Source organism: Schistocerca nitens, chromosome 7, assembly GCF_023898315.1.
Source record: "Schistocerca nitens isolate TAMUIC-IGC-003100 chromosome 7, iqSchNite1.1, whole genome shotgun sequence".
NCBI classification, from domain to species: Eukaryota; Metazoa; Arthropoda; class Insecta; order Orthoptera; family Acrididae; genus Schistocerca; species Schistocerca nitens.
The window spans coordinates 423,734,245-423,757,711 of NC_064620.1; the positions used below are offsets into that span (position 1 = coordinate 423,734,245).

At 39.9% G+C, this 23,467-nt stretch overlaps 1 protein-coding gene across 1 annotated transcript in view; it reads right to left on the bottom strand.

The window, feature by feature from the left end:
- The window catches only part of LOC126195668 (neural-cadherin-like), a 50,698-nt gene extending 29,863 nt beyond the window's left edge, over window positions 1-20,835 (bottom strand). The window contains exons 1-4 of the mRNA XM_049934294.1: window positions 20,803-20,835; window positions 15,147-15,293; window positions 14,361-14,666; window positions 13,201-13,474 (exon numbers count right to left, since the gene is read on the bottom strand). Coding sequence (XP_049790251.1) covers window positions 13,201-13,474; window positions 14,361-14,666; window positions 15,147-15,293; window positions 20,803-20,835 — 760 coding nt within the window. The remainder of the gene's footprint in view (window positions 1-13,200; window positions 13,475-14,360; window positions 14,667-15,146; window positions 15,294-20,802) is intronic.
- Window positions 20,836-23,467: the final 2,632 nt, after the last annotated feature.

Below are 23,467 nucleotides of genomic sequence, written 5' to 3' on the forward strand. Positions count from 1 at the left end.
GCTGTTGTCTCACTCTAGTTTCGTAGTTTATTACGCAGACATGATTTAAATGAGATAGCAACAAACACGAAAGAATACATGGCAAAATGTTTATATTCGTATTATTCTTATGGTGAAGAGAATACTGCATGTGATTCACATTTCATCAGGTTCCTATTAGCAACCATCTCTTCTCACAGGTAGGAAAAAACTCGGAACGTAGAGTTGGCCATATTGACAAACATCCCTAACAGTCTTGCCAGTCGGATTTTCGTAGTACATTGAAATTCTGCTACATTCGAAGATGAACAATACGGAATTTGTATTTAAAACGTTGGATAATGTATGAAAATGCAGTGGTCGAAACTCGGGGCGGAGAAAAAAAAAGCTCGTCTTCTACCTTTTTTTTAAATTTATTTACTGATGCAGAGGTTTTGGCGCCAGTATTTATCTTTGTGCCCACAAAGCATGCTTGTGTAGCGCTACATATATTCGACGGCAGAAGTTAGTTGTGGCGGCACCTATCAACATTTTTCATAACTTCCGCTTGCTTTGCACTCGATTCTAAGCCGCAGGCGGTTTTTTGGATTACAAAAACCGGAAAAAAGTGCGGCTTAGATTCGAGTAAAAATGGCATACTGATGACTAGTTGACGTGTCATTGTGAGCACAGGTCTGACTGGTTGTTCTGTAGTCCTCTGCCATTTTGGCATTCTCTCTTCAGTTTGACTGGGTATAGGCTTGCCTGGCCCTCAATCGTCCTGAACTGAAGGAGTGCTTTCGTGCTTTGGCGATGGTAAGGCCCATGCTGGTTTCACTCTTTCAATGGACAACCTGACAATTTTTCCATTTTGTGCGATGTCTATAGTATGGGCATTACGTCGCAGTACTTGGTAGGGCCCACTATAAGGAGGTTGAAGGGGAGCCCATATGGCGTCTCTGCGCAACATGGTGTGTGAGCGATCCGAAGCTTTGTGCACAAAGACCGGATGGTCACCATGATGGGTTGCCAGTGGCCCTCTCATCCTTGCTACATGGTCATGAATGTGCTGTACCAGCAGTGGTAGCTCCATTTGTGGTTGTAGTGGTGCTGTTGTGAGATAGTCTGCACAAATTCTCAATGGTTCTCCTTATACCATCTCCGCTACTGGTGCGCCTAGCCTATACCTGCCTTATAGGCAGTCCGTAAATGAAGAAGTACTAGTGGTAGTGTCTCTCTCCATCTCTCTTGGTGACACATGAGGGCTGCCTTTAGTGTTTTGTGCCACCTTTCCACCATCCTGTTGCTTTCTGGATTGTAACTGGTTGTGTGATGACGCTGGAATCCACACAGTCTGGCCAGTTCATTGAACAGATTAGATTCGAATTGTCGACCCTGATCTGTTGTCATATATAGGTCATAAATCAAACCCACATATACTAAGAGACATTTATTTTATTTGGACTAACGTCAGAAGTACGGCTCTAAAACAAAAAAAAAGAGATAAAGAAAGAATAAACATCAAACCAGAGAAATCAGCTACTCGTCCAAAGAACAAACAATGCATTCACTGATCGGTCTCTTGTTCTCACATTACTACAGGTGGAGTCAGGATACATGCTAATTGTGTACATCATTTCCAGTTGTTGGTTGGGATGGGCCTTTCTTCCTTCCATTAGACTGTGTACTTCATTAACCCATACTAGTAGTAATTCTGTCCATTATGTTTTGCTGACTAAACTGCTGAACTGATTTTGATGAAATTTGGTAAGGAGGTAGACTGAACCTTAAGAAATAACACAGGCTTCTTTAGAAACTGTGAAGTTCAAGATATTTATTGATTTAAAGAATATTACACGAATTAGGGAAAAATATTTTCTCTTTGAAAATCAATGGTATTTACTCTTTGACTTTTGAACATTATCATATTTGTGAAAATGCTTTTATTGATTGATATTTCTTACATAATACGATTCAACATGATGAATAGAATACTCTATACAATCCTTAACACATTTAATCCATACTACCACAGTAATATTATTAAACGTGACAGTAGCTCCGTCTGTTACATTTTCAACATTAAATCACTGAACTGATTTCAGTGAAATTTGGTATGTAGAGAACTTGAACTCTGAGGGAGAGCACACAGTACTTAAGAAGGTCCCCCCCCACCACCTACGGGCAAACATCTTTTTTATATATACAGGGTGGTCCATTGATTGTGACCGGGCCAAATATCTCACGAAATAAGCATCAAACGAAAAAACTACAAAGAACAACACTCATCTAGCTTGAAGGGGGGAAACCAGATGGCGCTATGGTTGGCCCACTAGATGGCATTTTTTTTTTTTAAAAAGGAACCCCCATTTTTTATTACATATTCATGTAGTACGTAAAGAAATATGAATGTTTTATTTGTTAAAATGGACCATTTACCAATTGTGGAAAAGGTCAATATTGTGTTGCTGTATGGCTACAGTGATCAAAATGCCCAACGGGCGTGTGCTATGTATGCTGCTTGGTATCCTGGATGACATCATCCAAGTGTCCAGACCATTCACCAGATAGTTATGTTATTTAAGGAAACAGGAAGTGCTCAGCCACATGTGAAATGTTAACCACAACCAGCAACAGATGATAATGCCCAAGTAGGTGTTTTAGCTGCTGTCGCGGCTAATCCGCACATCAGTAGCAGACAAACTGTGTGAGAATCGGGAATCTCAAAAACGTCGGTGTTGAGAATGTTACGTCAACATCAATTGCACCCGTACCATATTTCTATGCACCAGGAATTGCATGGCGATGACTGTGAACATGATGTACAGTTCTGCCACTGGGCACAAGAGAAATTACAGGATGATGACAGATTTTTTACATGCATTCTATTTAGTGACGAAGCATCATTCACCAACAGCGGTATCATAAACCAGCATAATACGCGCTATTGGGCAACGGAAAATCCACGATGGCTGCGACAAGTGGAACATCAGCAACCTTGGCGGGTTAATGTATGGTGCGGCATTATGGGAGGAAGGATAATTGGCCCCCATTTTATCGATGGCAATCTAAATGGTGCATGACTATTACAGCACCATCTATCACAAAGCGAAAAAAGATTTGTATACAGTTACACGTCGATAACAGCACCCCTGTATGAATTTGTTAAGAGTATACCAAAGTCGAACAACAAGTTTCACTGGACAGACAATGTGTTTCAAGCAGCACACACAGCAATTGCAGAGGCTGCACAGTTAGCACATCCCTCGGCACAGGAGCCACTTGCACTTACGGCTGATGCCTCGCCTACAGCCGTTGGCACTATACTGTAACAACAGGTTGAGCATTGTTTGCAGCTGATAGCATTCTTCAGTCTGAAGTTATCACCTTCACAGCAACATTGGGCAACCTATGACTGCAAACTGCATGCAGCTTACGCTGCACTCAAGAAATTCACGGATTTACTGGAGAGCTGACAGTTCACTATTTATACAGATCACAAGCCACTAATGTATGCCTTTGCTGTAAAATCAGAGAAAGCATCACTGAGGCGACTATACCATTTGGATTACATTAGCCAATTCACCACCTGCATTGTTTACATACAAAGGAAGCTGAAGATACCAGCAGTTGTGCTATTACGTGTAGAGGCTGTGAATGCAATGGCAGACACCTATTCACATGTTGAAGTTGTAATGGCTACCATTGATTTTGATGCCCTTGCCCATGCCCACCAATGTGATAATAAGTTACAAGATTTGGTGAAACAACCAAGATGACTGAAGTTAAAATGTGTCATTATGCCTGAAGCGAATGTTGAATTGTATGATGACCTATCTGGAGTGAAAGCATGTCCATTTGTGCCACAACACTATCGAGAACAAGCAATTGCATCAGTACACAATTTGGCACATCCAGGAGTACAAGCCACTATTAGATTGGTCAAACAAAGTTTCATCTGGCCTGGAATGCATGCAGACTCTAAAAAATTTGACAAACATTGCATTGTGTGTCAGAGGAACAAGATTACATGGCAAGTCAGAGCTCCACTAGGCGCATTTCTGTCGCCAAATCAACATTTCAAACATGTGCACGTCAATATTGTAGGCCTGCTCACAGTCTCAGAAGGCTATAATTATTGTCTTACAGTTGTGGACCGATTTACCAGGTGGCCTGAAGCATTCCCCATGAAGGATATCATAGCCGAAACCCTGGTGCAGACATTTTTTCACGGTTGGATCACCGGTTTGGTGTACCACTATGGATTACCACAGATCAGGGACGAAAATTCGAAGCCTACCTTTTCAGAGCATTAGCTACATTATTAGACATGAAGCGTATATGCATCACAGCCTATCATTGTGCATCAAATGGTATACTGAACACCTGCACTGCCAACTGAAAGCAGCTCTACAATGTCACATGATGCAGAGTTGGATTGAGGAATTACCTATTGTACTCCTCAGACTACAAGCTTCGGCATTCAAAAGTGATCTCAGAACTACAGCAGCAGAGCTAGTGCATGGGCAAATGCTATGTCTGCCAGAAGAATTCTTACACAGCATGGCAGATGATACTGCTGATGCAGATTATGAGAGCACATACATCAGGTCAGACCAACTGTGTCCAGAAGTCAGGCTGGGATGCTTGTATTTGCAGATCTTGAGAATTGCACACGTTTTGTTATGCAATGATGCAGTACGCAAGCTGTTGCAGCCACCATATGACAGGCCACATCTGGTGATTAGCAGAGGTGGCCACACATTCCAGATTAGAGTAAATGGTAAGCCTACCACTGTTGCACTAGACAGACTAAAGGCTGCATTTTTCAATGCATTGAACACAGCAAGGACTGCAGGATGCGAATGAAGATATGAATGTAGCACCAGAAAAGGTCCCCACACCCCAGAGCCACCACAAGACACTACAGACGCCAGGTGCCTCGGAGATGGAAACAACACCAAAGACTGGTACCTCATGTCCTGCTGGAACCACTAGCTCCAATGGCACAATCCCAGGTTTCAAGAAAGCAGTGGTAATGCATGCAGGATGACATGTGAGGTTCAATCTGCAATATCGTTAACACTAGGGCAGGAGAGGTGGGAGGGAGATATGTAGCATCTCATTCTGTCCCTGCAAATGTGAGTGTACAGTGGTGCATAAATATTTCATGTGACTAGTATTTTTCATTATAGTTACTTTTTGACATTAGTGATATAGAAAATTCAATTCCTCTCTTAACAGTTAATTGTTCAACCTTCCATGCTTGCAAGCTATCCAGCATAGATGCATTTTACACAGAAATAAATGTTCAGTTCTGCCAGATACCACACATTTATGCTTTGGGCAGTGATATGTCTCATCACATTGGCCTGTCTTGAAATCTGTAATTTAGAGTTGGGTAATTTCCAAGAGTGATTGCCTATCGAAGTCATGGTGTCCAAACGACACATATCGAGCGTGTGATTGAAAATTCATGCGAGTCTCATGGCGGGCGTTATGATCAATTATTTGTGATTGTCATTTTTATCTGTATTCTGTCGTTCCTTTCGTTGCTCTAAATTACATTCCTCCACGAATTATTTGTGAGTTGCTTGGGAAAATCAGATGATTTCTGTTGATAGTGAGTGTGAGGTGTTATTGACGTTTATTCCGTGGATTCTCTCACATGGAAAAATCTAATTCCATGCTTATCCTGCGTAAAAAATTGTTTGATTTTTTGTCACAAATATGGAGTACTACTGGACAATGAAAGGAGGTACTGTGGTGGCCCAAGTGTGTAAAACTTCGTACGAGAAGTTTTGCTGCTGAAATACCATTTCAATTTCATTGAGGACAGTGCAGAAAACTAACGAGTTTCAGGAAGAATACATGTTTCAACTCTTCCAAATTATTCACCCAGACTGTTTAATTCTTCTATCTTGCTGGATTGGAGACCACACATTGCAAGCACGTTATCTGCTAATACCGTGTGACTATTTCGGGTTTTGCAGATAAGTCTGTCATGTGGTAGTGACAAACGACAGTGTACCAATTGGTGGAGTGAGTAAAGTTGTGGAAGTGCGTGAATCTCATATAGTTAGAAGGAAGAACCACAGAGGACGACCTTCAAAGAATGAAATCGATAATATTTGGGTATTCGGTGGAACAGAAAGAGAGTACCAGAAGTGTTTTGTTGTGAGAGTATTGTCCCGAGACAGGGTCACTTTAGTGCGTCTGATAAAGCACTTCGTGCTGCCTGGTATTAAAGTAATTACAGATGGGTTTCAGTCCTACGAGACTCCGAAATCTGAAGGATTCGACCACGAGTTCATGAACCAGTCTTTGGATAACCCTAGTGTGCACATGCAGAATATCGAGCGGCTATGGAAGTTTGTGAAGTCTTCCATTAAAGAGAAGGGCGTCCAGGACAAAGAGACGAACTGTACTTTTTTCAGTATCTCTATTTCCACAACTTGCATTTGTGAGGAAAAGTTAATGCATGTGAAACTCTGCTGAAATTCTTGTGTGACATTGACAGAGTTTACCCAGGCTATGGCAAAAAGGGAATTGTCCCTGTAGTGTACACATCACATGGACTTTCACATGACAACAACACCAACGACGAGTAAAGTAAGTCGTCTCCTTTGTAATTACCAGTATTTTTTTAATGTTCTTCTTTTGTCGTAGCTGTAGTGACCACTGTAAACATATTCATAATTCCCACGACAAGAGCCGCATGATCCATTTACAATCGCACGTTCGATATGTGTCATTTGGACCCCGTGACTTCGATGCGCAATCACTCTTGGAAATTACCAGTTCTACCAGATACCACACATTCATGCTTTGGGTAGGGATATGTCTCATCACATTGGTCTGTCTTTCAAACTGTAATTTAGAGTTGACTTCATTGCTCCCTTTGGAATATGCAGTGTACACAAAGAGTGAGCTAGGCATTGTGGTTGTACTGTGTTTAGCTAATGCACGTCTCCCTCAAACACATTGTGGAAGATGAGCATGTTATCTGGGTGTCATTATTGGCTGTGAGTTGGTGGGTTGTTTTGCAAACAAAGGAAAGTGTCTGGGGTAGGTTTACCACAGTCATCATATGCTTCATTTAGTAATTTAACAAAGTCACCAACAACATCTTGAAAGCAGAACATGTCATACACAAACAGACTCATGAATACAGAAGACGAAGAAAGACTGACATAGATAGAGCTCCAGTACTGAGGATGATATGAGTGACAGTGACAACTCTGACATAACACAGCTGCACAAAATACATATAACATAAAACACATAAAACGTGCACAGCTACTCACGTGAACATTGATCAAAGACTGCGGTTTATATCTTATTATGAATGAATCTAATGAAAAGTAAGGGTAGTTAGAACAGTCTATGGATAGATATTGTTCCAGAATCCACATTAAACCTGTACCCATCATTGTCAAGTAGTTACATCAATGAACACAACATTGTAAATGTAATAATATGAATGTAATATAAATTCCATATAAAGTAAGCAAACAAAATCAAACAGAGTAAATGCACAACAGAAACAGATCATGCATATTACACAATCATACAAAATTAATGGATCCACTACTCAAAAAAGTCTAGTTTCACTCTACAAAAATGTTTTTTCAAGATTAATAATAGGTTAGTGGTAGCTTGCTATTTCCTCTACAACTATATAGCAACAGTATATAACTTAATTATACTAAGTTGAGGCAGGATATTGGTCGAACGACATGCAGAATTTGTTTACTAACTAACCTAGCGGCAATAGTTGTTATGTAACCTAACAAATGTCAACTCACACAGTACTCTAACACACAACGACATATTTGACTGAATGACTGATTTTTTATTGGCCCAGTTATACCCTACAGCACAAATTGTACAATTGGTATTGGAAAGGTCAAAGAAAAGTTGAAGTAATACGTAGTCTTAGCAGATAGTAGCAAATTAAAATTATGTAAATATTCCTGGAATTAGTTTTTTTTTTTTGTTACATATTCAGATATTCTTTTATGGAACAGAAAGAGTGCTTCATTAGAATTGCCTTTAGTTCAGTTATAAATTGTGGATAGGTATCTTATTGTGTAGTATTACATCAACGTTAATTATGCTCCTCTGATATGCTTAGTTGTAATATTTCTGGTGAATATCTGATTTCCCTCTGGTACAATAGTTGTGTACATTTTTGTTTTGTATCAGTTTGCCTGTTTTCAAGAGGTACCGTATTTACTCGAATCTAAGCCGCACTCGAATCTAAGCCGCACCTGAAAAATGAGACTCGAAATCAAGGAAAAAAAAATTTCCCGAATCTAAGCCGCACCTGAAATTTGGGACTCGAAATTCAAGGGGAGAGAAAAGTTTTAGGTCGCACCTCCAAATCGAAACAAAGTTCGTCTAATTGTAATATGAGACACAATTTAGGTCGAATGAATGACGATACAGCTGCAGTAGTTTGGTTCGAGTCGTAAGCTTAGCAGTTACGGTTTACCAGGTAGCCATTGCTACGCGTCACGCGCTCCGTCCGAATTTATACGGATATCCTTCCTTTTTCACGTGCTTCGTCTGGTTTGAATTGATTGCTTATTTTTCTTTGATCTGATAAGTGCCGTTCTCTTTGTTATAGGTGTTTACGTCACTCTAAGCTGAAAATGCATTACTGTACTGTGTCATGCATTGTTTGTCGCATTCTGATAGTGCGTGTTTACGGCCTGTCGCCGCTCGCGGCGTGGCTTGCTTTTGTGCGAGCTACCGCCGCTACACATAAAAAATAGAGAGGAATCGTTTCATTAGCGAAACATTTGTTGTTACTTACACTACTGCAAGAACCAAATAATAGACTGCGTATGATAGATGATGTTCTGAACGAAATTTTAGCGAAAATTTTTCTCCGTTTGAAAATCTTTGCAGGTGCCTCTTTAGTTCATTACATTCTGCACAGAAATTAGTCATCTTAGATTTAAAAATCTAGTCAGTTGCCGTGTTTCATTTCTGACTGTATCACTATCAGGCATAAGAATAATACGAATATAAACATGACATATGTGTATTCTTCCGCGTTTGCTGTTGTCTCACTCTAGTTTCGTAGTTTATTAGGCAGACAGGATTTAAATGAGATAGTAGCAAACACGAAACAATACATGGCAAAATGTTTATATTCGTATTAATCTTATGGCGAAGAGAATACTACATGTGATTCACAATTCATAAAAGCTCCTATTAGCAACCATCTCTTCTCACAGGTAGGAAAAAATTCGGAACGTAGAGTTGGCCATATTGACAAACTTCCCAAACAGTCTTGCCAGGCGGATTTTCGTAGTACATTGAAATGCTGCTACATTCGAAGATCAACAATACAGAATTTGTATTTACTTCGTTGGATAATGTACCAAAATGCAGTGGTTGAAACTCTGGGCGGAGGAAAAAGGCTCGTCTTCCACTTTTTTTTTTTTTTTAATTTATTTACTGACGCAGAGATTTTGGTGCCAGTTGCCAGTATTTATCTTTGTGCATACAATGCATGCCTGTGTGGCGCTACATATATTCGACGGCAGAAGTTAGTTGTGGCGGCACCCACCAACATTTTTCAGAACTCCCGCTTGCTTTGCACTCGATTCTAAGCCGCAGGCGGTTTTTTGGATTACAAAAACCGGAAAAAAGTGTGGCTTAGATTCGAGTAAATACGATAGTCTTATGTGAACAAGATAGTTTCATAAGTGAACGAGCTTGGAACATTCAGAACACCAAGCTCAGTAAAATGAGATTTGTAGGCCTCCATCTTTTTAAGTTCACAAATCATTCTTAGAGATATTTTTTAAATTCTTAATATCTTTATGCTGTCTGTTGAGTGTCCTCAGAAAATGGTCCCATGTCGAAGCAGGGAGTGGAACTGTGCATAACATATCTGCAATATTGTTGGTTTGCTTGTTGTAGACTTTAATGATTTTAGACCACAGCACATGAAAGAGAGTTTCCTAGACAAGTTATTTATGTGTGTGTCCCACTTTAAGTCTTGCTGAACTGCCAAATCCAAAAATTTTGTGACACTTACATTTTCTAGGGGACAATATTTTAATCATACGTGAACACAGACAATCAGTTAGATGGAGGAAATAAGCAAAAGTTGACACACACAGTTTTTTGCAGTATTTACAATGATTTTTTTTTTTTTTTGTGAATCACTCAAAAACTCTTTTCATACAACATTCTGCTGTTGACTGCAAGGTTTATGGGCTGGATCCAGGAGGCAAATGGCTGGTGTAATCAGCAAATTGGATAGATTTTTTGGGACTCATATATTCAACAAAGCCATCCACATAAATAAAAAAAAGCAATGGACGTAAGACTGAGCCCTGCGGTACACCATATTTTATTGGTAATTCACCACAAAGGAAGGAATGTTTTTTTTTTTTTTTGTTTTGTTCTTAGTGTTGAATTTATACTGAAGTGATACCTTCTGCCTGTAGTTTTTGAGGCACAAACACAATCAGCTATGTGCTGCATCTCCTACTCCACATCTTTTTAATTTTTCAAGCAGAATGTTATGGACTTGGGACACTGAAGGCTTTTGACAGGTCTAGAAGAATACCTTGAGCTAATTTATGCTGATCACGGGATTTTAAAGTGCAGTCTAAGAATTCAAAAATTGCTGTCTGTATACATTTAGACTTTCTAAAACCTTGTTATACACTAAGACATTAATATTTATTTATGAAACTGAAAAGCCTGACATAAAATTGTTTTTCAAAAATTTTTGAAAAGGACTTTGGTGCTAAAACTTTTGCTACTTTGAGAACTTCCGGAAAGACACCAGTTTCTAGAGAAAGGTTGAAAATTTTTGCCAATGGTTTTGCTATGTGGTGAGCACACATTTTTAATATGAAATCAGGTACTTCATCAAGGCAACTTGATATTTTATTGCTTAATGATTTAATTTTACTTATAATTTCAGTGGGATTTGTTTTATAAAGCTACACAGAGGCATCCACACTCACTGATTTGGTCGAGAAACTTGGTACTGGCCCTTTACAGTTTACTGGAATGAGATCGTCAGATAGTAAAGTGAAATATTCGTTGAATTTTGTCATGACAGATTTTGGGTCTATGACTCTTGAGCCCACTAGTGTTAATAATACTTTTTTTCTGTATTGAGCTACAAGTTTATTTCCTTGTAACTTCCACATGGTTCTCATTTTTTTAGACGAGTTCCTTATCAAACTGTCATTCCACATAGTTTTTTCCTGTCTGACTGCTCTGCCACAGATTCTTTTGTAGGTTTTAGAATAATGTGCAAATTCTTGGGTAACTCTTATATTTCTGACAACATTACTGCAGAAATCTGTTTCTCTCACTGGAAATTTTTGTGCATTTACTTACCCACTGTTTATTGTTGTTAGGTTTTATTGTTTTTACTTCTTTTGGAAATGATACATTAAATTAATGAAGAAATATACTACAAAAACTCACGTATATGCTATCAACATTGTTCTGAATGGAGATTCTTTCCCAGTTTTCCTTAGCTAGTAAGAAATTAAAAGTTCTAACGTAGTGCTCCATGGGCAACAGTGCCCATGGCCTCAACTGCATAGCACTATTTTGCTGCGTTATTGTGGCCATAGGTATTGGCTAAGAAGTCTGTGTGGAACACTATGGTCTGCATAGGGTAATAAGATGGCAGCCCCTAGTAGTCATAACACGGCTAAAAATGCAGCTTAGTAAATTACTAGCGTAAGTGGATTAACTTGATTAGACAGTGGTGTGTAAGTCGCACCAGCTGCATACATCACAAACTGCTTTCTCTAATGTTTAATATACTTACTATGAGATATTAACATTAGTTCTTTTGCAGATTCCATCTAATGTTAATCTGCCTTGTCTTGTTAACAGATGGACTAAGATGCCCTTAGCAAAACTTTGAATCTGTTCAAATGTGTTCATATTTGCGATTGCAGTTTTTCTCGGCATATTCCAATGATGAATTCTTCTCAGGTTATCGGCTGAGTGGTGGCTTCGTCTTGTGACAAGACGACACCACCACTCAGCTGATAACCCGAAAAAAATTCATCATATGTTCATATTGATCCCATGGTTGAGATACACAGCCATGTCAAGATCTGTCCTTGTTCTAAAATACTGTGTAACCTTTCAGATTTAGTAAACTTACCTTTTAACAAAAATTTTTAATTTTTTTTTTTTTTAAACACGGAATGACAACTTTCAGCAAAATTACTTGTGTTGTGATTGATTAAGATATTTTGTTTCTATGCATACTCCATCCAAACTAAATCAAGGCTTTGGTAAGGAATTGTTAATGCACTATCAATATAAGAAATTCAAGTTAATGTACTGTGATGTTCTAAAAAAATGAGTGTATAATACATGTGCAACCTGTACGCAGATTGGCCCTGCCCATCACGTCATTCTTCCTAGTTGTATTGGTACATCTTTTTGAGGGTGTATTAGTTTTGTACTAAGGTATCAATGTATGGAGTAGAATGATGCACAGACACACATTCCTGCCCACACCCCTCTGCGTGTACTGCTTGGCAGCAACACATCATGTGCCACTGCATCGTGCATTGGGGCAGGTGGGAGAGGAGGGCCCACATCAGGAGCTGAGCTACTCAGACAGACAGCCGCATGGGAGCAGCTGGCATTATTGCACCCATGACTTACTTATTCAGCATCAGTCAGCATAACAGAACAACTGATATGAGAGGGCAGACATGGGTACCAGTCAGTCAGTCCAGAATGTGAATAAGCCTGGTACTTGAAGGAGATGTTTTGCTCTTAGAACATAGAGAACTTCATATACTTTAGCATACACCAGCAAAGACATGAATTAACACAAGCTGTTTTTCATGCAACAAGTACACAGATTTTTAAAATGACGACTTGTGTTACTGGATATGTGGATCTGAGCTGAAAATGTTTCTAATTCCTCAACGTGAACTAAGAAATAAATATTCTGCCATGATACTTTCATATTACTGTAACTCTGCCTGTATCTGCAGTTAGATTAAAATGAAAGTGGACCAGAAATGTAAACACAAACACACTGCAAATTTGGCTACATGGGGTAAACAGTTTTCACTTACCTTATACTGTTCTTGAAAGAATACCTCTTTGTATTTACATCTAAACTCAAGAAAATACTGTTGTGGAAATATAAAAAGAGCCTCTTTGGTGTAATATGATTACTCAGTGTATGTTGACTGCATCAAAAAGAAAACTTACTTTGATCAAAAGTTACACTGAATGACTGCCTGATCTTATCATCTGCATTGGGAGCCATTCTAAATGTGAATGGTGGCCCATTATTTCTTGAATAATCATCAGCATCTGCTCCAAGTATTTCTATAATTTCTGTAGGTGGTGTATGCTCATATAAAACAGGGTTATAATTCTCCATCAGATGCGGTGGATTATCATTAACATCTTCAACAATGACTAACAAAGTTGCTGTGGATGTCTTTGCTGGAATTCCATCATCAACTGCTAAGATGTTAACCTGAAACATTAGCAAACAAAAGACTCTTGTCAGATAAGTTAATATGTGTATATGACTTTCTTGCCACAAAAAGCAGTACACACACACACACACACACACACACATGAACATCAGCATTTGCAGAGAACTGTGTACTGAATGATGGCAAAGGCAAGTAAGTTGGATATTAACATCACATTGATGTTGAGATCATTAAAGATGAAGCATGAACTTATTTGAAAGAGTATGGGGAAAGGAATTGGTTACATGCTTTTCAAAGGATTCATTTGAAGTTATCCTCAGAGAAAGCATAAAAAACCTGAATCCATATGACTGAATGAGCATATGAGCCTAGCTTTCCACAAATTTGATGAAATGATGAAAAGCCTCAGGCCAAGATTTCCTGCCTGTCCTTTGAAATTCACTTTTTACTACCAATAGTAACAAATATTTTCTGTAGAATGAGGAAGGACAGGCATCAACTATTCACTTGCTGGAACAGAAACATCTACAGCAAGAACAACAGGCATGTTTTTAGTTAATTTGTAATAGATCACACATCATACTTTCAACAAAATGTATAGATAGTTTACAAAAAGATTCAAAACTTCAATTTCACTAATAAAGCAGTAGCAGTTTAAAAACAAGACCCCTGTGGTTTTGTAAATCTTCAGATTCAGCCACTCGAAAAATTTCTGGCAGAAAAAACAAATGTATGGTCAATTTCACATAAAGTACTGTTAAACAATATCTGAATTCTTTATTTGATATAGGGACTGTATATCTCAATATTATCTTGTTTTTCATGTTATGAATTTGTTTCTGCAGTGTTTAAATGACATGGATCACAATTCTTGAATGAATGGACACATACTCATCAATATTGGAGATACTGCTTGCTTCTTACCTTATGCCAAGGAGTGACTTCTCTATCAAGTTCTTTCTTAATCAGTATTTTGCCATCCTGATTGATGTAAAAGTGCTGCAAAGCATCTAGATCATATGAGATACTGTAAGACACTTTGCTCTGGCCATCACCATCAGGATCCCTTGCATTAAATATTTCAACTATTTTTCCCACTGCAACGTCTTCTGGTAATGTAACCTCAGCATGAAGTTTCTCAAACACAGGCATATTGTCATTAATATCTCTGAGCTTAACAGTTACCCAAGCATATCTTGTGTAATATTGTTGTGATGTATCATTATCACCCTGAAATTTATAGAAGGTACATTGACACTTCATAACATACTACTATTTATGATTAGAAGCAGTAGTGATATAGAACAGTTGTGTTCACAAATTGCACCAGGTAAGAAGTGCATAGCTGATTTGTAAGGAAAACAGTATTGCAATTTTTAATTAATATCCAAAGTCAAAATCACTCAGAATAATTTTGCAAAAATGATGTTTCATGTACACAGTAATTTATGGATTCAGATATGGAAAAAGCAAAATCATATTGGTAAAGCTTTATGTAATCATTGATTTAATCACAGAGGACTATTGTGCACATTAAAAAAAAGTAATTTATCGACAGTGTTGTGATAATATTGCTCTGAATGTTAATATGTTGCATGTAAATGGCAACATGCAGAGGTACTGGTAGCAAAATTAAGGACTAATGAATTTGAGTCATGCATTTCAATGCTGATATCTATTTACAAGAACTGAAAACATGTGGAAGCAAACCTTATCAGTAACCTGTATTTGGAACCTCATGATGTTGCCATGGGTATCCTCATAATCCAAGGGTCGAATTACTTTGAGTGAAGCAGTTCCATCATTATTTCTCACAAGTGAAAATTTATTTGAACCGTAGCCACTATTTTCGACAACCTAAAAAATGAAATTGAGATAATTTTTAGTGTGAAACTACTATCCTCTTGTATATGAAACACAATTGCTAAAGAAATTATTGAATCTTCGGTAAAATCCATGACAGAGCTAACATTTGTTATCTCCTATTCAGTTTGCAAAAGTGGTATAATTGACAAAATTGGTATTATAAATGGATCAACTTAATACATCAGTGTGCCTAAGTTTGGCCAAAATAAAATGAGCTTGATAATGTACACACATTAAAAAAAGTTTAGCATCGCCTTGATTCCCAGAGCTCCTAAAGATAGATGTTGGCTGTGGATACTGTATCACAGACACAGTCCCTTTGACTGTTCAGAGATGTCACTAAACCCACCCAAAGATGTAAACAACCATGCATGAGCACCACCAATTAGACGGAGGGGATCCGACAGCTGATCAGTTCCAGTCGTTCCACCAGGAAGGAGGTACACAGCTAGTGTTGTCTGCAGTTCAACCATGCCTAGACGGTCAATACTGCAGTTCAATTGCATCCACATTGTTACTTTGTGCCAGGAAGGGTTCTCAATAAGGGAAGTGTTCAGGTGTCACGGAGTGAACCAAGGTGAAGTTGTTCAGACGTGGAGGAGATACAGAGAGACAGGAACTGTCGATGACATGCCTCGCTCAGGCCACCCAAGGGCTAGTACTGCAATGGATGACCACTACCTATGGTTTATGGCTTGGAGGAACCCTGACAGCAATGCCATCCTGTTGAATAATGCTTTTCGTGCTGGAACAGAACATTGTGTTACAACTCAAACTGTGCACAGTAGGCTGCATGATGTACAACTTCACTCCCGACATCCATGGCAAGGTCCATCTTTGCAAACACGACACCATGCAGCACAGTACAGATGGGCCCAACAACATGCCGAATAGACTGCTCAGGATTGGCATCATGTTCTCTTCACCAACAAGTGTTGCATATACTTTCAATCAGACAATTGTCGGAGACATGTTTGGAGGCAACCCGGTCAGGCTGAACGCCTTAGACACACTGTCCAGCGAGTGCAGCAAGGTGGAGGTTCCTTGCTATTTTGGGGTGGCATTATGAGGGGCCGATGTACACCGCTGGTGATCATGGAAGGCACCGTAATGGCTGTATGAAATGTGAACGCCATCCTCCGGCCAATAGTGCAACCATCTTCTTCTGTAGTGGTCAATCCAAGGATTGGTTTGCAACAGCTACAATGGCAGCTTGTCTCCATTCTGTGCGTCTTTCAGCTTTTCTCTTCATTTCTTTATAGGTGTTACATCCCACATCTTTCACGATTTGATCCATGTACCTCAGTCGTGGTCTTCCTCTTGGTCTTTTTCCCTCGACATATCCCTCTATGATTGCGTTCAGGAGTCCTTTATGTCTTAATAGATGGCCTGTAAAATGCACTCTTCTTTTAACAATGAAACTCCAGAACCATATCAGCAGAATATTGGTAAGGCATTCATCTTCATGGATGACAATTTGCGCCCCAATCATGCACATCTTCTGAATGACTTCCTTTAGGATAATGACATTGCTCGACTAGAGTGGCCAGTGTGTTCTCCGGACATGAACCCTATTGAACATGCCTGGGACAGATTGAAAAGGGCTGTTTATGGATGACATGACCCACCAACCACTCTGAGGGATCCACGCTGAATCGCCATTGAGGAGTGGGACAGGCTGGACCAACTGTGTCTTGATGAACTTGTGGATAGTATGGCATGACGAGCACAGGCATGCGTCAATGCAAGAGGACGTGCTACTGGGAATTAGAGGTACCGGTGCATACAGCAATCTGGACCACAACCTCTGAAGGTCTTGCTGTATGGTGGTACAACATACAATTTGGAAAAGATGTTTATGTTGATCTCTGTTCCAACATTCAGTACAGGTTCCTGAACTCTTCCAACCAAGGTGACGCAAAACTTTTTTTGATGTGTGTATAATGGCATTCAAATTAAAACTGAACACCCAACACAATGGGACTATGGAACTGTTACATTTGAAAGTAAACACCACATGTGTTATGATATTTGACCCACTGTGAGACAAGATGATCAATTCCTGTTTCGTACAACATGGGCTGCTACTGACAGATCCACAACTGCACCTACTGTTGCTCTTCTTAGCCTGCCTGAAACTGACGTCCATGCATGTCTTTCTTCAGATTGCCAAAAATGTTTCCCAACCAAATCACTGAAGCATAGCCTTCATCCAATTGGCAGTGCGTGATTGGCGTTATTGTATAACAGCATGATTCTGTCCGGCACTATTCCATTGCATTTTGACTTTATGGCATGTCACAGTTTTTACTGTTGTTTTCACATTGCTGCTCATTGATTGTGGTTCCATGCTTGAGGATCTCCATGAGGAAAGGGACCCTGCGACCCTGCAGTTGAAGAAGAATGTTATCATGACCTTACTGGAACTTGTGTGAACATCTCTGAATTTTTTTGGCAGGGGAGATATGAGATATTTCCACTCTTGGCTTGCTGTTTTCCCTCAGAATGTCAGAATGCTGTTGGATGTAATCATCCTGTTGCAAAATAATGCCTGGCCCTGCACTGTCAATCGGACGAAGACTATGTCTTAGCGATTTTGTTGGGAAACATTGCTACATCCTCCGTACAGCTCAGATCTTTCACATCTTTGGCTACATGATGTAAACATTCCATGGTCCTGTTGTGCCAGATGTTTGGTTTTCATTTTACTGTCTCTCATACATACGCTATTCAGTAATTTAATAGTGCCCTGCTTACTGCTCGTGTCTGTGTGTTTGGCACTATCTGCACAGTTTCAAATCAACTATGCTAAAGTCTCCTCTGTGTATCATATCACCTACTAATAATAATTAACAATAAATTTATGGCAAGTGTATCTGTGTTCAAGGAGGCACCAAGTAAATGGAGAGTTGAAGGTCTGCAAAAACAATTAAAAAGGGTATAATTTTGAAAAACATATACCAATATTGTGAGAACATTTGTACACTGTGCAGCATTCTTTCAGAAATGGTTGACAAAGATAAGACAAAACAGGGATTTTGCATGTAGGGAAATCACATCAGAATAAACACTATTCACGTGTATGAAGAAAAATCTTGTGTGCTTGTGAGCACTACATAAAAATAGCATTATGTATTTTACTTGGATAACCATGTTACAATAAATCTGTGAATGCCAAATCTAAGAAGAAAATCCAGTTAAGTCCAAAGTGAGACAATTAAGAATTAATGATAAAATTAATGACAGACAGACAAGAAAGAGCAACAGTGGGTGCAGTTGTGGATCTGACAGCAGCCGACCATGTCTGTTATGTTTTAGGTTTTTATAATAAAGTTCTTTATACATTATTTGTTCAGTCATGTCTGTCTGGAACCGATGTCCATGCATGTCTTCCTTCAGATTGCCAAAGATGTGACAATCAAACAAGGAAAGATCCGGACTGTATGGAATTTATATTTTATTATGCGTTATTGGAACTTCAGAATTTTGAAACTTTTTAGCATAATCTACTATACAGAAACACAACTCAAAACAGGAAGATCAATTTCTGATACAACAGTATGACAAGGTTCACACATAATTCTAGGTGGTATTACGAAAAAAGAGAAAATAATTATCTTTAAGGAAACTTAAATGATAAAACAACTGATGAGTGCTTCTATATAGATAATATTAACCATGCAGTATACAGCAAAGAACATTTAATACGGAAATGCATTACACAAAAAAATTGGTTAGCACAAACGAATACTGTGCTCCAATAAAACACTATGTAATTTCATAAATATTTTTTTTCTTTTAACACAAAAAAACTCGCTTAGAATGAAAATATTTATTTTCTTGGGTAAACAAAGACATCTGCTTTCTGCAGCTGTGATGTCACCCAGATTTATTGGCCTTCTTTTACTTAGAGTGAACAAAGTGAACAATGGTTACTACAGTTACTTATTATGTTTCGTCTTTAGGTGTTTAAGCCAGTCATTCCATGCTTCCGATACACGAAAAACAATTGAGTTCCAAAAGTCCCAAGTTGTAATGAACAATACTGTAGTGACACATAAGATTCCACACCTGTGATCTGGATGCACAGTTGTATAGGGTGCAAAGATGCTAGCTTCGGCCAAGGTCTCCACACTCGGATGTGCACGCAGCCTCTCCATAGCATTCTCTACCTCTACCAGCTGCCTGATGGTTTACAGAGCAGGGCCCAGTCAGCCTCACTCTCTGTCATATGCTGACATTCAGCCTGTGTGTCTTGATCCATGGCAAGTGTTTTCTTGTCCTAGTATTCTTGAAGTAAAAAGGTATTGTGGCTGTTATTATCCATGTGTTCTCGTAGTCAGAACACACAGGCGATGATTTGGGTCATTTTTCACAAGGTTTGTTGTGCAGTTGTTTTTCCATACGGTTGTGACATTTTTCTTTATGTGACATGAAAGCTCTCCTACAAACATTGGTGCAACAACAGATGAATTCTACCTCTGCAAGAAACAGCCCCACCAGTCATATCATGTTTGGGCTGCAACTCTCCATTGCCTTAGTCGAAAGTGCAATTTTGTCACGTCCAAGTCAAAAGAGTTATATGTGGATGTCATGGTTCATGATGTTATAATCTGCTATCCCAGGATGAGGAAGTATGGCAATTACAAAACCTTTCCCTTGATGAGGTACAGTCCATTGCACAGTTGTATGAGGTCTCACACACAACTTGTAGGCAGCTGGAAGCACTGTGTGATGTCACGGCGGGGCAGGATGGCCTGGCTGCATCCACTGCACCTTGAAAGGATGATGTAGTGGCAGTGCAATCCAGCAGATTTGGCAGCTTCTGTGCAGTACACAGACAACATTCCAGCCACTGCTCCCCTTTGTCCTTGTTACTCCCAATGTGCTGGATCACAGTGTCCCCAGTGTTTGGTCATCTGTTGTAAGTGTTGGAAAAAAGGCCTTATTGTGATAGTCTGCCACTCAGTGTATAGAATACAGTATCAGAGAACATGGATATAGACATCCAGGAAGTGTCATCACCAAGGCTGGTTCCCAATCAGGAGTCCAACGAGCTTTTGGTTCTCTCATTGCAACTGCACCTACTGGTGGACACAGGTTTGGCAGTTTCCTTGCTTAATGCCCAAACATATTCAGACCTTGTCTCTCCTCCATTGTCATCTGTAAACAGGAGCCTGCGGGGATATAATGAACAGCAAATCCCCTTGCTTGGTCAATTCACAGGTAACATTACCTATAGATCATTGATTTGATCTATTACCTTCATTGTTGTTCAGGATACTAGTTTAGCAAACCTTTTTGAGTTTGAAGCCTTTCAGGCCTTTGGCTTTTCAGTCAGGGACCCATTACAGTTGGTATCTGTCAATGTCCCCTACCAATAATTTGAATCTCTGTGCTCCAAATTTCAGATATTTGCAGTGACTTTAAGGTCAATGTTAATTCACAGTCCATGGTTGAAACATGCACATTGCCACGCCCAGAACAGCTGTTTACTCACTTTGCAAGGGTTCAGTTCTTCTCCAGACTTCATCTTTGTGAAGCATATCACCAGTTACTCTTGGATAAGGAGTCCATGCCTATAATGTTTCTTAATACACATTTCAACCTATATCAGATCAACAGTTAATGTCTGGTGTGGCAAGTGCCCCCTCAAGTACACTGTCATTACCGGATGTACTATGACTGACCATCTGCACAATCTCCAGGCACTTTCTGAAAAACTTCTGGCCATGGGTCTGCATTGCAGTCTACAAAAGTCTAAACTTTTCCAACCCTCTCTTGAGTATCTGAGTCACACAATATCACAGCAGAGTGTCCAACCAGAGGTGGGTCTGCTCAAGGCCATTATGGACCTGCTTGGTCCCTTGACACTGCAAGAACTGCAGGCTTTCTTGGGTAAATTTGCCTATCACCACAGTTCATTCCCTAAACATCCACCATTATGCACCCTCTCTACCTTCTTCCTTGAAAGGGTGCTTCCTCTGTCTGTTCTTGGCAAGGGTGCTTCCTCTGTCTGTTCTGGCTTGCAATCAGACCATGTTTGCGTCCAAAACTCTCAGTCTGGCACAGGTCCACTACTCTCAGGGCGACAAGGAGGCTCTGCCAATTGTGTATGCGGTCACCAAATTTCATTAATTCCTGTATGACACCAGAATCCAACTCATTAAAACCACACACAATTTGCTTCATTATTCAGTCTGTCCGCCCAGGTCCTGGATGAGGTGGACCCCAGGTTGCATCTGTGGGCCATGTTCCTCTCCAGATACCACTATGACATCCATTTTTGTCCTACTGCATGCCATGTCAACACATACGCCTTATCCAGGCTGCCCATTGGTCCAGAACCCAAGTTTGATTTAGAGGGGCTTGTGTGTTTTAATTTGGATGTCACTTCCTGCCAAGAGGTATATGGCCTTCCAATCACCAGCACCCAGCTCACCAAGGCCACAGCATCTGTCCCCTGTCCTCTAGCAGGACGTCTGCCTTGTCCAGCAGGGTTGGTCATCTCATCCTCCATGTCACACTTAAGAACCGCTTCATACCTACAAAATAATGCCTCCTATCTTTTTTGATTACTTTGGATGTCTGCACCAGATGTCACTGGTGTAGTGCTAATGCTTGAATCTTCTTCTTCCATTTGCAGGTGGTTTCGTTGTTCTGTGGTATTTGGTGCTAGCAGAGGAGTGTTGCAAAATGGAGTCTTATATGAATGCGCATATAAACAGTGATGTCTGAATGAATTCCTCACTGCTGAAGAAATTGCACCAATTCGAATCCACTGACACTTGCTAAATGTGTATGGAGATGATACAATAAACATGAGCAATGTGAAGTAATAGCTTTGACATTTTCAATGTGATGAAAAGGGTATGCGTAATAAGCCATTGCCTGGTTGATCCTGCACAGCTGTCATCCCTTGCAATGAAGAGCTTGTTGATCAACTCATCCATGTTGATTGGCAGATCATGATCAAAGAATTGTGTGCAAAGCTGAATGTCAGCTGTAATGCCTTAGAAACGATGTTGGAATATCTTCGTTATCACACTGTCTGTGCGAGATGGATCCTATAGATGCTTACAGTAGAACAAAAAACTCATCAAATGGAAATTTGTCAGGACCTGCTGGACCAATATGATGATTAAGGTGATGGTTTTCTGGATAGCATCATCACCAAAGATGATACATGGTGTCACCACTATGAGCCAGAATCCAAAAGACAATCTGTGGAATGGCGACATGCGAATTCTCCATCAAAGAAGAAATGCAAATGCAGGCAAAGTGATGTGCACAGCCTTCTTTCAGATGTCATGGAGCATGGAGAAACAGTCAATTCAGCACACTACAAGACAACAGTGACTAACTGAAAGCCTGAATTTCCAGGGTAAGACCAGAGAAGAAGACCAACTTTCACCTGCAAAATGATAATGCCGGGCTCCAGACAAATTTTGTGACCACACAGATCATTGCAAAATTTGGCTGGACTGTCTTACCACATCTACCATACAGTCCCAATTTAGCGCCTTCAGCTTACACAGGTTCCTCCTCCTCTTCATGGAAGAAGCAGCTCCTAGGGCAGTCATTTGGTTGAGTTTGCTACAGGAGGCTTTTACAGCTGTTGCATGAGGCTGTTTCCCACACCAAAGACTTGGCTCACAGTCAAGTGTATTGACCCAGGACAGGGAGCTGGAACATTTGGTTGCTGGATGTCCCCAGTGTACTCGTCTACAGGTGGCTCCCAATGCTTCGTTTTCCCCCATGGCCTCCAGTAACCTGACCGTGGAAATGGCTACATGTGTGTTTTGCAGGTCTATTTCTGAATGTGTTTTGGCTGATTGTCAGTGACATGTTTTCCATACTTGGTCTGGTGCTGCCTGACCATTACTGAAGTCATTATTGAGGCCCTTTAAAATTTTCGTCTGTGGAAGGTCTCCCAGCTACTCTCATTTCTGACAAAAGACCTCAGTTCCTGCCCCAAGTATTTTGTGATTTCTGTGCGCAGGCAGGCATTCATCATGTTCACTCCCCTCCATGTCACCCTCAATCTAACAGGGAGGCCGAACACATGATTCACACCATTAATACCCAGATGAAGAAATATCTGCAGACTTTCCTGCCAAGGAAGCATTGCCATTTTGTTTGACGGCCTACCTGATGACTCCTAT